Source organism: Cyprinodon tularosa, unplaced genomic scaffold, assembly GCF_016077235.1.
Source record: "Cyprinodon tularosa strain WSP-4 unplaced genomic scaffold, ASM1607723v1 ctg2, whole genome shotgun sequence".
Classification (NCBI taxonomy): Eukaryota; Metazoa; Chordata; class Actinopteri; order Cyprinodontiformes; family Cyprinodontidae; genus Cyprinodon; species Cyprinodon tularosa.
The window spans coordinates 3,575,428-3,590,228 of NW_024038733.1; the positions used below are offsets into that span (position 1 = coordinate 3,575,428).

Below are 14,801 nucleotides of genomic sequence, written 5' to 3' on the forward strand. Positions count from 1 at the left end.
CCCCTTTCATAGATGTAATGTCACACAAAATATCTTGTAAACCCACGTGACACTATAATGTCTTTGCACACCGGACCGTATTTATACCCCAATACATGCCAGATTTCAACATGATGGTGAGCCGATTAAACACGACACCAATAGCAAACCAGACAGTGGTACTTTTATTTACTATGTTAACAACTGTGTATATTTCATTAGACGGTTGGTAAAGAAATACACTCATGTAATATGTTTCAAACCGCAGTAAAGATCTTAAAAGAACGACGTATTTGAGTATTTTATTTTTTACACTACAACTTGGAATTATGGGTAATCCAGAGCGTAGATAAGCATCTACGTGAAATTAGTTTTTGTATATGTCAAGCCAAGAATGCCACTATTCGCATCTAATTACCACGTTAAGATTGAAATTAACCCGCTAAAAACATCTGTAATTAGATGTGAATAGTGGCATTCTTGGCTTGCCATACTTGTAACTTGGGATGACACCAATGAACAGTGATGTTTGATCATATACTACTGAGAATTGCATAATTGTATCATCTTGGCCGATTTATGGAACTGAACCTTTACCAGGTGTTATAGCTACTTCATATGGGGCCCACCCAGATAATGTTGCTTATGGCCCTTTTTTTGCGTCGTTACGCCCTTGAATATGTTTGAAAATATCCAAAATGGATCCTAAAAACAAAGTTTATATTGCTTTTCTTTATTTGTTTTTGTTTTCATCCATGATAAAGATGAAGCTGAACCATGACAATGCGCGATGCGCGCGTCTGACGTAAAGGCAGGCGGAGGAGAAAACAGACAACCTCCAACACACTGTGAGATACATGAGGGGGGAGGATTTATATAGAAATATAAGGGAGAGAGAGAGAAAAGGTTGTTTTCAGCATACTGAGGCAGAGCGGCGGGGTGAGGATGCACAATAGAGCATCTCAGTGTTTAATTGCGGATTAGAGGAGGAGGAGAGAGAACAAGGAGGAGACGCTCTTTATTATTAGGGGAGAAGCAGAGGAAGAGGGGGGGTAGTGAGGAGACGGAGAAGGAACAGACCGTGGAGGGGGGGAACGGGAGCGAGGAGGACACCGACACCGACGGTCGGCTCGCCGGCGTCGCTCGGATGCTGTTGTCGACCCGCACGCGCCGACGATGCGGCCCCACTGCTGGGTGATGGTGGCGGGGATCCTTTCACTCCTCAGCCCGGAGAGAGCCCTCGGAGCGCCGCAGAGGGAAGGTGAGCAAAGTCAGAGAAAGGAAGGATGGATGGATGAGGGGGTTGGTGGTGAGAAAAAAAAAAAAACTGTCAGTGATGCCTGAAAAAAAAGAAAGACAGAGAATAAAGGGGGTGGGAGGATTCGGTCAGGTATGGATAATAAAAGGCCTCCTCTCATTAAATACAGTAATATCATCTAGTTTACCTGAGTAATTTCTTCCAGTTATTATTATTATTATTATTATTATTATTATTATTATTATTATTATTATTATTATTATTATTATTATTATTACAGGAAGGGAGCTGATTGGGTGATGGGTAGGGTACCATATTTACATGCACTGATGAAAATATTTGCAGGGTGTTGCGATTCAGGGCCCTTGCACCGACTGCAAGGAGATTGCAAAGCTAAAAATCATGAGCCAGGTCAGCATTTGAGTGCAAAACATCCCCAGCTTGGAGATCATACCTCTAACCTATTAACCGGTGGCATCTTTATTATTGCTCTCAGTGCGCCCCCTTCGAGCTGCAGGCTGTTGTGTTTGTGTGATGTGTGCAGTCATTGTATGGTGGTGTATTGTTTTGATAAATGCTTGCACAGGAGCTGGAGGAAAAAAAAAAAAGGCCCTGTGTTGGTTCCCTATTTATATGCAGTGTCTGTCTGGTCATCTGTCTGGGGAAAGATGAGAAGAATAGCGCTGCTCAGGAACTGTGCGTCAAGACAGGAGCCACCAGTTTGTGGTTTTATTTTTGTTGGGTAGTGCATGTCCTCTGAGGGACCACACAGTCAGAAGCTGCTTGTTTTGAAGGCTTTCTATGCGCTACATCTTATTTTATCTCAGTGGAATCCAGTGTAGGCTACTCACATGTCTTTTAATAGCAGCAGAGCCACACACCGGCCCACATTGGACTGAAATGCTGATAGTTTTCTCAGTTTACAACATATCAATAAAAGGCAGGTTTAAAAAAAAAGAGCTGTAGCAGTTTTCATGCCAAGAGGAAATATTTGGGTCGTTATATTATCAAGAAAATGCTTTAAAATTGATGTATTCTGTGTTTACACTTAGGTGACCTTGTGGAGGAATGTATTGTTGAATTTTAATGAGGAACTCAGACATTGAAACTGGGACAATTTGATGAAGGACAGATGTTATGATATATATGACCTCTGATATCTTATTTATCACATTTCTAATGTTTAAATATATAGTGTTTTGTACCAATTGTCTGCTGAAATGTGTTTTTATCTGCACATGAGTTGCATACTGTCATGTTTAAAGCTGATATTGCATTGCTTTATTATTCATACCTGTTGATTTGCATTTCATTCCATCAGAACAAGAAACTTCAACACATTTTACTGGAACTATATGTGAGAGAAGTATAACTTAATTGTGAAGTGGAAAAAAAATTGTATGGTTTACAATTAGGGATTTAAGAACTTGCTAAACTTGCTATGCATTTGTTTTAACTCCATCTTGAGTCAATAGTTTTCAGATAAGCCCTTAACAGGTTTGCACAGCTTAGATTTGTTTAGCACAGATTTACAACTGGAATTTGGTCTCGACTTTGACTGGGCCATTCTAACACAGACATTTTCCTCCAGTATTTAGCTGCATCCATCTTTCCATCAACATCAGTCCCTTCCCTGATGAGGAGAAGCCTCCCCACAGCAATGTGTTGCCACTACCGTGCACTGCTGATGTGCTTAGTCAGTCTTCCAACATACATTTGGATTTAAACCTGATCTCATCTGACGAGAATAACTTCTTCAGCATGTTAACCACATCTTTTTCTCCATATTTCTGGTGTGCTCAAAGTATCCGCAATTAATAATTGTTGTATCAACAATTCACCCACCTTAGCACTGCATAATTGCAGCTTCTCCGTAGAAAATCATGGGTCTTTTGGCTGCTGCTCTGCTTTTCAATTGCAGCACACTCCTCCCATTTTTGACAGGCTGACTAGTTTTGTGTGATGTTTAAACTTGTAATCTGGTTTTATAATCTAACCATACCTTAAGGTTATCCATAAATTTCTCAGTTCATTTGGTCTTCAAAGGCTTTTTTTGGTTCTCTTTGGATCTCTAAAAACCACATGGGGCCTTCACAGAGTCGCTGGTTAAAATGGAGTTAATTTAAAGGTATTATAGTGACATAGGCTGAACTTTGAGGAAACAAATATTTTATTTCTTCTTCCACAATACAATTATGCCCCAGTTTGCGTCAGCCTGTCATAAAATGCCATTAAAATGTGCTGAAGTTGGTGGTTTAGGGTGACAAAGCGTTATCTTTACAGATGACCAGTTTATGGGGTAATGATACCTTGTCAAGCAGCGGAATTAACAATAAACACGATGTTTCCCACTTTTAGTGTGTTAGCCAGGCTCTTGATGTTTAGAGTTATAAATGTTATCTATTTTTGTTATTTTCTTTGATTTTTGAACAGAGAGTTGAAATAAAATCAACCAAGAATACCTGAAAGGTATTTAACCTCATTGCCCTGCCAATTTTCTTTTCTGCAGATGGTTCACTTCCCACTATCATCTTCATTGAGGTACAAATATCACATGTCCCAATTCCTCTGTCTTTAACCTGAGTAGTAAACCTTCCTGACTGAGTAATTATATTCCAGTTTCCAATCCCTTCTCCTTTATTTTATTTTATAGAAATGTAACTCCAGCAACCCTACCCTTGCTTCTTAACCGTGTTTCCTGAGTGGAATGCCATTTCCGATATCTACCTTTTCCCTTTGCTTATTCTCCTTACTGGAATGGTATTTTTTTTCCACCTTCAAACTTTAATTACAGTCTCTGTTTCCCCTCTTTTTACTGATTCAGACAATGATTTAATTTGTTTTCTTGCTTCCCGCTCCTGATACCAGCTGTCCATTGGGATTTTTCTGAGTGTCCCAAAAACAGCAGCTAAGACTATGCTCCAATGGCTAAACACAGCACTTGTGTAAAAAATATTTTTACACTTTTGTGGTTCAGTGAATTTTAAGTTTTTCTTACTCTCCCTCTGGCCGCCCTACTAGATGTACTGAGACAACATCTCAAAAAGTTTGAATATCATGAAATGTTAAGTGTTCTTTGAGACTCATTTCAGAAAATGAAATTTATTATACAGATTTATAACAGATAGAGTTAAGTATTTAAAGTTTTTTTATTATATTTTTGATGGTTATAGCTTATAGATAACCAAAATCTTTAATTATGTGTGCTTAAAAAATATTCAAAAATACTATGAACAAGTCAATTTTGAAAAGTAATGTTGTCAAACCCTAATAAGCCAAATACCTCAACACTACAAAGGTTTCTCAAACCTCTAATTGGTCTCTCACTCTGAGTCGATGGGATTCACAATCATGAGGAAGAGTTTTATCTTTATTGGTGACCAGAAAGCAATCACTGACACCCTCTTTAAGGAGGGTTAGCCACAAAAGGTTCCCGCTAGCATACCCAGAGAAGTTGAGTGGAAGGAAGAAGTGTCGTAGTGTTGACCTCTTTGTCGAGATGACTGTCAGGCAAAACCCATGCCAGAATTTCAGGAAAATGACAGTGAATCATTTTGCATAGACCGATCCTAAACATGGGCCTCATCATCTGATATTGGTTGCATTTTCTTAATCTTATTTGGAAATAAATGCCAGAGAGTTTCCAAGGAAAAGTGGAGAGGAAGAGAAGCTGTGTGGCTTGAAGTTTCCACAATCTGTGTTTTATAAAGTCCACAGTCGACTCCATGCTTCAGTCTGCTGAAAAGATTTATGAAGATACAGATTTCATTTTCCAGCAGGACAAAAGGTACCAAAATCTGCTTCAGTGACCATGCTGACAACCTCAGCTAATCTGATCTAAACCCAACAATACAGATGATCACAAGATCAATATAAAATAATCTGGACTTCCATAACATTTTACAGGCTAATCTGCTCCATGCCACCCTGCAATGAATCATGCAGAATGTTAGTGGATAGAAAGGAACTTACTTTTAAAACCTGGCATTTCTGTTTTGAATATCCTTGTTAAATGACCTTATGTGCTATTCCATTTTTTAGGGCTCTGAACTTTGGGTTTCCATGACCTGTAAGCCGCTCTCCTCAATAATACAGTTAATAAAGCCTTGAAATATTTACGCTATAATCATTTCATTTTCTGAAATAAGTAACAACAAAATATTAAAACTTTTTGTGATAAACACATCTTTTTCAATGTACCTAGAACCCCCATTTACTTTAAAGTTTTCTTCTCTTATGTTTTTATTTCTGTCCAGTTTCTCAGACCAGGGCAGAGTCCCTCTCTCCTCCACCCTATGTCATCATCCTCATCTCCTGCTCGGGGCTCGTCTCTTTCGTTCTGCTGCTCCTCACCTGTCTTTGCTGTAAGAGAGAAGGCGTGGGGTTCAATGTAAGTCTTCAAGATGTAAGAGATTTATCCACCTCTCTGCTTTTTTTGTGCATGCCACTGACATTTACTGCATGACGAGTTACAACAGGGGTAAAGAAAAAAAAAATCCAACCTCATGGAATAAGATGTTAGTTCAGTCCCTGCAAAGTTTTGATATTTTGACCAGATTGTATTCATGCTTTATGGAGTGCAAGCAATGCCATTTGGTGAGAGAAAAACATTTTCTAGGCTTAAGAGTTAAAAACATATTTATTCTATAACTTAACTACATTTAATTGCATTACAGCTACAGAAATTAAAGTGGTTTAATGGGATCTCATGTGATAGATAAGTTCAAAGGAGTATTTGATTCTGAAGGTAAAGGAAGAGACATTTTAAGTGTGGAATGCATTTGGTTGATATTTAGTAGAAACACCTTCCTTTGTAAGATGTATTTTTGACAATGTCTCTACCAGCATTGTTTGTATTTTCACCTTTTCCTCCTTTCCAAAATACTTTAAGCTCAGACAGCCTGAATTTGAAGTTAATTTACATATTAAAACCAGAAGTTCTTTAACCTTTTAGAGCAAGTTTCCCATTAGTGAATACAAAGTTATACAGAGCACAACTGGATAAACAAACCTTTGCAAAGGGAAGTACGAGAGGATTTTTTGAAATAATTGAAATCAGTAAATGTTTTAGATGGAAACTTCAGTACATTGCTTACTGTCATTAGTGCCGATCTCTCCATCCAGGAGTGTACAGGTCTAGGATTAACCTACAGAGGCTGCAACTAACCATTATTTTGCAAATCGATTAATTTGTCACTTATTTTTTCAAATTAGTCGATTAATAATCGGATAGCCAAAGAAGATGTTTTGACAAAATCAAACAGGTGACAATAAGACTTTTCCACTTGAGGAGTACTGCATAGAGCATATTGACAGATGAAAAAGATTCTTTTTATCTTAAATGCAAAATATTCATATATTCTTTTTACAATCTTGGTATAATTGCTGCTTTAAGTGGGTTGCTCTGTCAGCTAAAGGCATTTTTTAAAGTCTCTATACTCTGGTTAACAATTGATTGGTTACTAAATTAGTTCAATAATTGATTAATCATGATTAATCTGATTAATTGTTTCAGCCCTACGAAGGAGTGCTGCGTACCAAAAAACAGCCACGGCAGAGACAGTTTCCCCCTGGAAAAAACTGAATCTATGGCATTGTTAAAACTGCTGTGCTCTGTGACACGGTCCTAGATAAAGCAGAGGACAATGAGTACGACTATTGTAGGAACACTATTTTGGTTGTTTGTGTTTATTACCTCTACATGACATTCTATCCCATAATGGTGGATTTTATTCATACAAGGTAAACAGCATTATGCTCTTTGACCAACTAGTTACACTGATACCATCCGACCAGAGCACATAACAGCCAAAAGAAATACATTAAGTTTTATATACCTCAACAAAATATGAAATAGTTGGTGGTATAAATACTTTTAGAGGACACTGTTATGTAAAAACCCAGTATGTTGTTAACATGGTGTGATTTAACTTTTATGTTCTTTTGACCCAACCAGGAGTTTGACAATACAGATGGAGAGGAATGCTCTGGAGGCTCCAGTCCCATTCAGGAGGACAGCCTGTCATCATGTCCCTCCCTCCCTGAAGTCTACACCTTGCCAGTCAGAGATCACCCAAACTGTCATGCCCTGCAGAATGGAGCAGGTACACCGTTTTTGGACTCTCCTACTTGTACTTGACCCCTAAAAAAAACAAAGATGCACTACTGTCCTGCTTGTTTAAAACTTCCTCACGGTCCGCTGCCTAAGCCACTGAGGTGGATGCATTAAAGGTCTCAAAGTGAGTGCACAGCCAGGAGCACTGGGCTCCCTGCCTCACATATAAGCGAAGTGGAAACTATGATCCTGGATGCTTCTGCATCAGTGCTCAGTCTGAGCAGCACACATGGGACGTTTAGGCAGACACATTAAGGAGGAATGCATCTTTTTAAAGGCCATGGTGTCAGTCTATTTAAAGAGATGTTTCTTATAAATTTCTTTTGAACCAGATATTTGACCTCTAACATATATAAAACAAGATAAGGAGAAACACCTTTTTTGGTCAAAAGGGTTAGCACTGTTGCCTTGGAGAAATAACAGACTGGCTTTGAATCCAGACTGGAGCCTTCTGTTGGAGTTCAAGTGTTTGTGCATATGGGAATACTTTGGCTTCCTTCCAAACTAACTTGTTAGCTTAATTTTTCTTCATACGTAAATTGCCTGTCTGTGCATGGTACTTTGTCTCTATGTTGCCAGGTGTTGGACTGGTAACCTGCCAAAGTTCTAAGTAGCTTCTTCCTCATTTGCTAACTGAAATAAAAACAGCATCAATGCAATGCAAGTAAATATTAGATGTATAATAATCAAAATTTTGCATTTGACATAAAATTAAACAGTAGTTTACATAATTCATTTCTTTATCCTTCCTCTCAATGAGACACAATTTCTTAAAATCTTTAGAAAATGTCATGAGTAATATTCATCCAGGTTTTTCTCAAGATGACTTTGGACTCTCTGTTATTCTCATTAAGGTATAAAGGTGTGAATTGCTCTTGACCTGCCATCACTTAATAGAACACAAAAGGAGAGAGTGGAACTTGGAGTGTCTATCTTATCTTAACTTATCTTATCTATCTACTCATGCAGTTTTAAGTGCTCCGTTTTCTTTTGTTGTGCCATTTTTTTTTTAAATCTGATCAATTCAGTTGTGAAATAAAAAGAAAATATTAACTTTTTTGTTACTTAGTAAGTGTTGTACTTTTTCCTTTAAGGTTAATGTTTTAATATAATTTCTTTCTATTATTATCCTAGAATTATGTGCTGTTGTGTTTCCCATTATAGAAAAGCCAAATCAGATAAATAAAACATTAACTGTGAACATAAACAGTTTATTTATTGATAAGTTTATTGTTAACAGTATAAATGCCACCAATCACTACAGTGCAGCAAGAAATGAGTTAGAATTTGAATTCAAGAAGCAGAGGGAGTTTTTCATAAACAATCCAAGTTCAGCAGCCGTCAATATTCATAGCTCCCTTGATTAAGATCTTTTCCATTATATGTATTTGATTATTGCATATATTTTTATTTTAAATGTCTATAATTAGCATTTTAGATTCAGAGCATAAAGATGCAGAAAATTAAGTTCTTGTACCTTTATCTGTTTTTTTCAGATATGCTTTTTTTTATAAGAGTTACAAAATACAGAAATAATATATGGTACTGACCTCCTTTATTTATGTCTTTTTCACAGACTCCAAATCTCAGTGTTTTAAAAGACACGCTTTAAATTACCTCCAGGAGATCGGAAATGGATGGTTTGGAAAGGTAAGAAGACTGCCTTTTAATATACATTTTGAAGTTTTTCATAATCCCCAACATCATGGACTTTGTTCCTCTCCGGTGGGCTCCGGTTTAATCCTGTCCACTGCTTAGATTGCAAATCAAACGTCAGGCAACAGTGTTGATCGGCCGTCTGATCCTGGGCTTTCTTGCATGTTTTTGTCCATCAATCATTTGCAGGTGATCCTGGCTGAAGTGCTGTGTGACTGCGGCTCTTCCCAGGCTGTGGTGAAGGAGCTGCGTGTGAGTGCCAGCCCCCTGGAACAAAGGAAGTTCCTGGCTGAGTCAGAGCCGTACAGGTGGGAGAAGCTGCACAAGATAAAAACAAAATGGGATGTTCTTGTACTGTAGCAGGACATTTTTTTTTTACAAAAAATAGCCTCTAATTTTTTGGTGTAAAGAAAAATTAGATATTAAACATATACTAGTAGATTTTTGCACAGTTTTTTTAAAAACCTGCCCTCCCCACTTAAAAAAAATGCACATGCACTAACCCTGCACCTGCTCCCGAGAGGGAACGCCTATTAAACATGTGCAAGAGCATGCACAAGCCCATTTCTCCTCGTGCACGCTCTGTTTAAAAGTTGCTGTTTGCATCCTTCATACAAGCTTACTTTCAAAAGAAGATTTGCAATTTTTCCACTATGTCAGATTCACCAATGGTAAGTGAAAATGGGGACGAGCACGTAGAACGGCCTTATTTGAACATATCACCAGAATGATTGACAATTAGGAGGACCATTTATTTAGATTATCCACCCGAAAACAGAACATCCTCCTCAATATCTTTAAATACTTGGGTGCTTCAGTGACCATGCTGACCAACCTCAACTAGTCTGATCCAAACCCAACAATACAGATGACCACAAGAGCAACTTTTCAGAAACTTTTAATGCATCCCTGCTCCAACAAACTATGAATCTAAGCAATCGTTACACTAAGGTAGAAATGCAGCTCTTTATCTGGCTTGCAGCAGGAATGCATCTACAGTAAAGTGTATTCCAGGACCAGAACGGCAGACCTCTCCTTTCTTGTGTCCTTATCATTATGAATATAGATCATTTTAGGAAACGCCAGGAAAATCTTTCAAGGAGAGCCAAGTTTATATCAGGTTTATCTAATTCACCATAATTGGTGGCATAAATGAATCCAAGAATACTAAATCAAAATATGCTTAGGAAGAGCACATTGTTGCAGTTATTAATTTTTTGATTTATCTATACATGCTCATAATTTTCTATCACCATCATAGTTGTGAACAATAACATAATTAAACATTTTTTCTTTTCTGTTATTCCTCTTTCAGGAGCCTGAAGCATCCCAACATCCTCCAATGTTTAGGGCAGTGCAGTGAGAGCATCCCCTTTCTCCTGGTTATGGAGTTTTGTCAGCTGGTAAGGGCAAGTGTTAAGATTGAATAAAGCTACAGTAAATATGGGGCGCCATGGGAGATACACTGCTTTTTAAAGTATTCAGGTGGTCACAACTAGATACTTCAAAGTACCTTACAACCCATTAATGTTTTGCAGCATTTTTTACCAGCTCTGTATATTTTTGTGATTTCTTTTCCAAATTGTTCTTTGCAAATTGATTTAATTAGTTGTCACATAAAAAAAAAAAAAGAACAAAGAAAACAATCCCACAGCATGATATGACCACCGCTATGCGTCATTATGGGTTTACCCAAACACATTCTAAATGTAGGCAAAAAAGCATAAATTTTCTTCTAAGCAGAGAACTTTACTTCACACTCGCTGTGACTCTAATTTGACGTCTTATAATTTGTTTCTTGTCCCTCTTTCATAAAAGCTAATTTTATGAAAGTCACAATCTTTGCTTTCTGCAGCTCCTTTTTTAAATCCCCTATTTCTCACACATGTCAGAGTCTTTTCCTTTGATTGATAATTGAGTGAACAATGTTCCTTGGGAAGTTCAATAGTGATTTTTTTTTTCAAAGCCTTACTCCATTTTAAATCTATTCCAAATGTACCTAGCAGTTTTCTTGCGTAATTTGACAAAATGTGAAAAGATATGAAGAAGGATGAATAATTAAGCTGTCCCTTTCATATAAGAAAATAAATAACTTGACTTAAATAGCAGATAATTCTATAAGCTTTATATCTGCCGTAGTTTATTTGCAATTTGCTTTTCATCCAGAAGTAGTTAAAAAACATCTTCTTCTACCTTGCATGAGGAATGCTCTGCCGTGTCCTTATCAGGAAAACTGTAGAAGATCTATTGTTTAGGTCGGTTTGTTTTCCTGTTTCTCAGCTAGAACAATCTGTGACTCATTAGCGCAGCCTTAGGAGTGGACTCTCAGGTCAAACAAGGAAACAAGCAGATCAATCCCAATTACAACAGTGAGAGAATCCAAACTGCACCGATGTCCTCTGAAAAAGACTCCTATTCTATGTTTTCTGTGAATATTTTCCATCTGGATTGTATTCTTTTGCTCCTTGCAACACAAATGAATGCTAAAAAGGCTTCAAGATCAATCTCTGTGTTGCTTTTGATGCCCTGGGATGGAAAATGTCTAAAAATGTATGTTTCTTTACTGCAGGATTCTCTCATACTCAGCATTGCAACAGATTTTTGCTTTGCTTCAAAATGCTCATGTATATAGACAAACTGAGCTGACTAATCCTTCTGCTAGACATAAACTGCTTGTGTTGTACAACTTAGGGTGACCTGAAGCGCTACCTGCGTGCCCAGAGGAAGGCAGATGGAATGACTCCAGACCTGCCAACCAGGGACCTGTTGACTCTTCAGAGGATGGCCTTTGAGATCACATCAGGTCTGCTGCATCTTCACGAAAACAATTACATCCACAGGTCAGTCGCGAATTTAATGTCACCTAGATTTTTTTAAGCAATGCACATAAATGAGAATATCTGATATTTTTCTGTGTTTTGTCTTTAGTGACCTGGCTTTAAGAAACTGCCTTCTGACCTCAGACCTCACTGTCAGAATAGGTGACTACGGTCTCTCGCACAACCACTACAAGGTCTGTTAACCTATATTGGTAGTCCTCTAAAAGTGAACATATTAAACAGTGTAGATAATATATTGGTGCATTTTTTTCTAAAGGAGGATTATTACCTGACTCCAGACAAGCTGTGGATCCCTCTGCGGTGGATTGCTCCTGAGCTGCTGGAAGAGTACAGAGGATCTCTGATTGTTACAGACCAAACCAAAACCAGCAATGTGTGGTGGGTTTTTCTTGATATAATACTCAGAAAAAAAACTAACTTGTATGAGACAATTGTTTTGTGAAAAATCCATAGCAGATCCTTCCATATTTACTGGTACCATGGGTAAAGATGCTCAAGAAGCCTTAAAATAAATCCAATTTAGTTTGCTCAAGTAGATTTCGAAACAGGAAACTTACTAAAGCTAATTTTTAAAGATGAGCTTTCGAGATCCATGAACTTTCCTCGATATCTTGCTGAAAGCCTATGGTTAAACACAACCTCGGGCCCCTGTCCAGCCTTGTTTTTTTATGTTATCAACTTTAAACCTTGTAATCATAATTTTTTATTTGATTAGAGACAGTGTGGGAAATTTGCTTGTCTCTTGTATCCACTTCCTTACACAGAAAAACCAGTACACATTTACCTTGTAGGAATAGCATGTTAGCTTGTTTTTTCTCACTTTCAAAAATACTTTGAAAAAAAGTGCTGAATAAATGGAGGTCGGTTGCTGCACAAAATCACTCTGAAGCCCCACTATTAATACCTCTGCTCTTGATTCTTTAATTCCAGTTTTTTTTATTGAATAAACATTGCTGAGCTGTTTATTTTATATGAAAAACAAATTGAAGTTCCCCTTCTGTTTTGTAAAAAAAAACAAAAAACGAAACTGTTAGCTTTTAGCCAGCTTTTAGCCAAATTCTTCAAAGAATCATTGATTTGAACTGATTTAACCTCACCCTAATTTAAAATATTAATATAAAGTTTATAAAATAACCTTTTAATTGTCCTAATTTGGAAGTGATCTTGGTGTGGAATAAAATACACGGAAAAAAATAAACAGGTAAATGTTTTGCACTCAAATATCCACAATATCATAAACGCAAAATATTTTGTCTGAAATTTCAAAATGAAAATTTTATATGTTAAACTCATAGCAATTTCTCCATGTTCTCCATCAGTGTTAGGATGTAAAAAGTGAAAGGTACAAGAGCATAAAAAACCAGAAGTTTGGTTTAAAGATCAACAAATACTAAAAGGGGTTTTCAAATCAACAAGTGGGAATTCGTGCTCTCCAGACATCAACTTAAATAACAAAAACTAGAATTGTTAATTCATATTAATGCTATTCACCTTATAAGAGACAAAGAACACTCCATTCATTGGACAAAAACAATAGTTTCATAACTGTTGCTCTTTTTATTTAAACATTGCCCTGTTTATAAGTTAGGAGTCAACAATTACTCATTCTCTTCACATAATTTCTAATCATTTGATGCTTATTTTCTCTTTTTTGTAGGTCTTTGGGGGTAGTGATCTGGGAGCTTTTTGAGTTTGGTGCGCAGCCCCACAGACACCTGAGTGATGAAGAGGTGCTGACCTTTGTCATTAGAGAGCGACAGATCACTCTGGCCCAGCCTAGACTTAAACTTACACATGCAGATTACTGGTTCGTAATTATTTATTTCACCTATCATTTTAATAAATCGGTGCAGCATCAGCCTCATTTACTTATTTATACACACAGATATATATATATATATATAATATATTAATATATGTATATATAATAATATATATATACATACATACATACATACATACATACATACATACATACATACATACATATATATATATATATATATATATATATATATATATATATATATATATATATATATATATATATATATATATATATATATATATATATATATATATATGTATACATATATATATGTTGCTGCATATACACTATATTGCCAAAAGTATTTGCTCACCTGCCTTGACTCACATATGAGCTTAAGTGACATCCCGTTCCTAATCCATAGGGTTCAATATGACGTCGGTCCACCCTTTGCAGCTAGAACAGCTTCAACTCTTCTGGGAAGGCTGTCCACAAGGTTTAGGAGTGTGTTTATGGGAATTTTTGACCATTCTTCCAGAAGCGCATTTGTGAGGTCGCACACTGATGTTGGACGAGAAGGCCTGGCTCTCAGTCTCCGCTCTAATTCATCCCAAAGGTGTTCTATCGGGTTGAGGTCAGGACTCTGTGCAGGCCAGTCAAGTTCATCCACACCAGACTCTGTCATCCATGTCTTTATGGACCTTGCTTTGTGCACTGGTGCACAGTCATGTTGGAAGAGGAAGGGGCCAGCTCCAAACTGTTCCCACAAAGTTGGGAGCATGGAATTGTCCAAAATGTCTTGGTATGCTGAAGCATTCAGAGTTCCTTTCACTGGAACTAAGGGGCCAAGCCCAGCTCCTGAAAAACAACCCCACACCATAATCCCCCCTCCACCAAACTTTACACTTGGCACAATGCAGTCAGACAAGTACCGTTCTCCTGGCAACCGCCAAACCCAGACCCGTCCATCAGATTGCCAGATGGAGAAGCGCGATTCGTCACTCCAGAGAACGCGTCTCCACTGCTCTAGAGTCCAGTGGCGGCGTGCTTTACACCACCGCATCCGACGCTTTGCATTGCACTTGGTGATGTATGGCTTGGATGCAGCTGCTCGACCATGGAAACCCATTCCATGAAGCTCTCTGCGCACTGTTCTTGAGCTAATCTGAAGGCCACATGAAGTTT

At 37.6% G+C, this 14,801-nt stretch overlaps 1 protein-coding gene across 2 annotated transcripts in view; it reads left to right on the forward strand.

Moving 5' to 3' along the window:
* Positions 1-805: 805 nt before the first annotated feature.
* Positions 806-14,801, forward strand: part of si:dkey-40m6.8 — a 28,608-nt gene continuing 14,612 nt past the window's right edge. Inside the window, exons 1-10 of one of the 2 annotated variants that reach the window (XM_038284191.1) lie at positions 806-1,240; positions 5,494-5,642; positions 7,194-7,341; positions 8,929-9,002; positions 9,198-9,316; positions 10,324-10,411; positions 11,700-11,848; positions 11,937-12,021; positions 12,105-12,226; positions 13,506-13,655. In XM_038284191.1, the coding sequence (XP_038140119.1) occupies positions 1,156-1,240; positions 5,494-5,642; positions 7,194-7,341; positions 8,929-9,002; positions 9,198-9,316; positions 10,324-10,411; positions 11,700-11,848; positions 11,937-12,021; positions 12,105-12,226; positions 13,506-13,655 (1,169 nt within the window). In that variant the 5' untranslated portion in view covers positions 806-1,155. The remainder of the gene's footprint in view (positions 1,241-5,493; positions 5,643-7,193; positions 7,342-8,928; positions 9,003-9,197; positions 9,317-10,323; positions 10,412-11,699; positions 11,849-11,936; positions 12,022-12,104; positions 12,227-13,505; positions 13,656-14,801) is intronic. The other variant, XM_038284192.1, reaches the window with a different exon arrangement.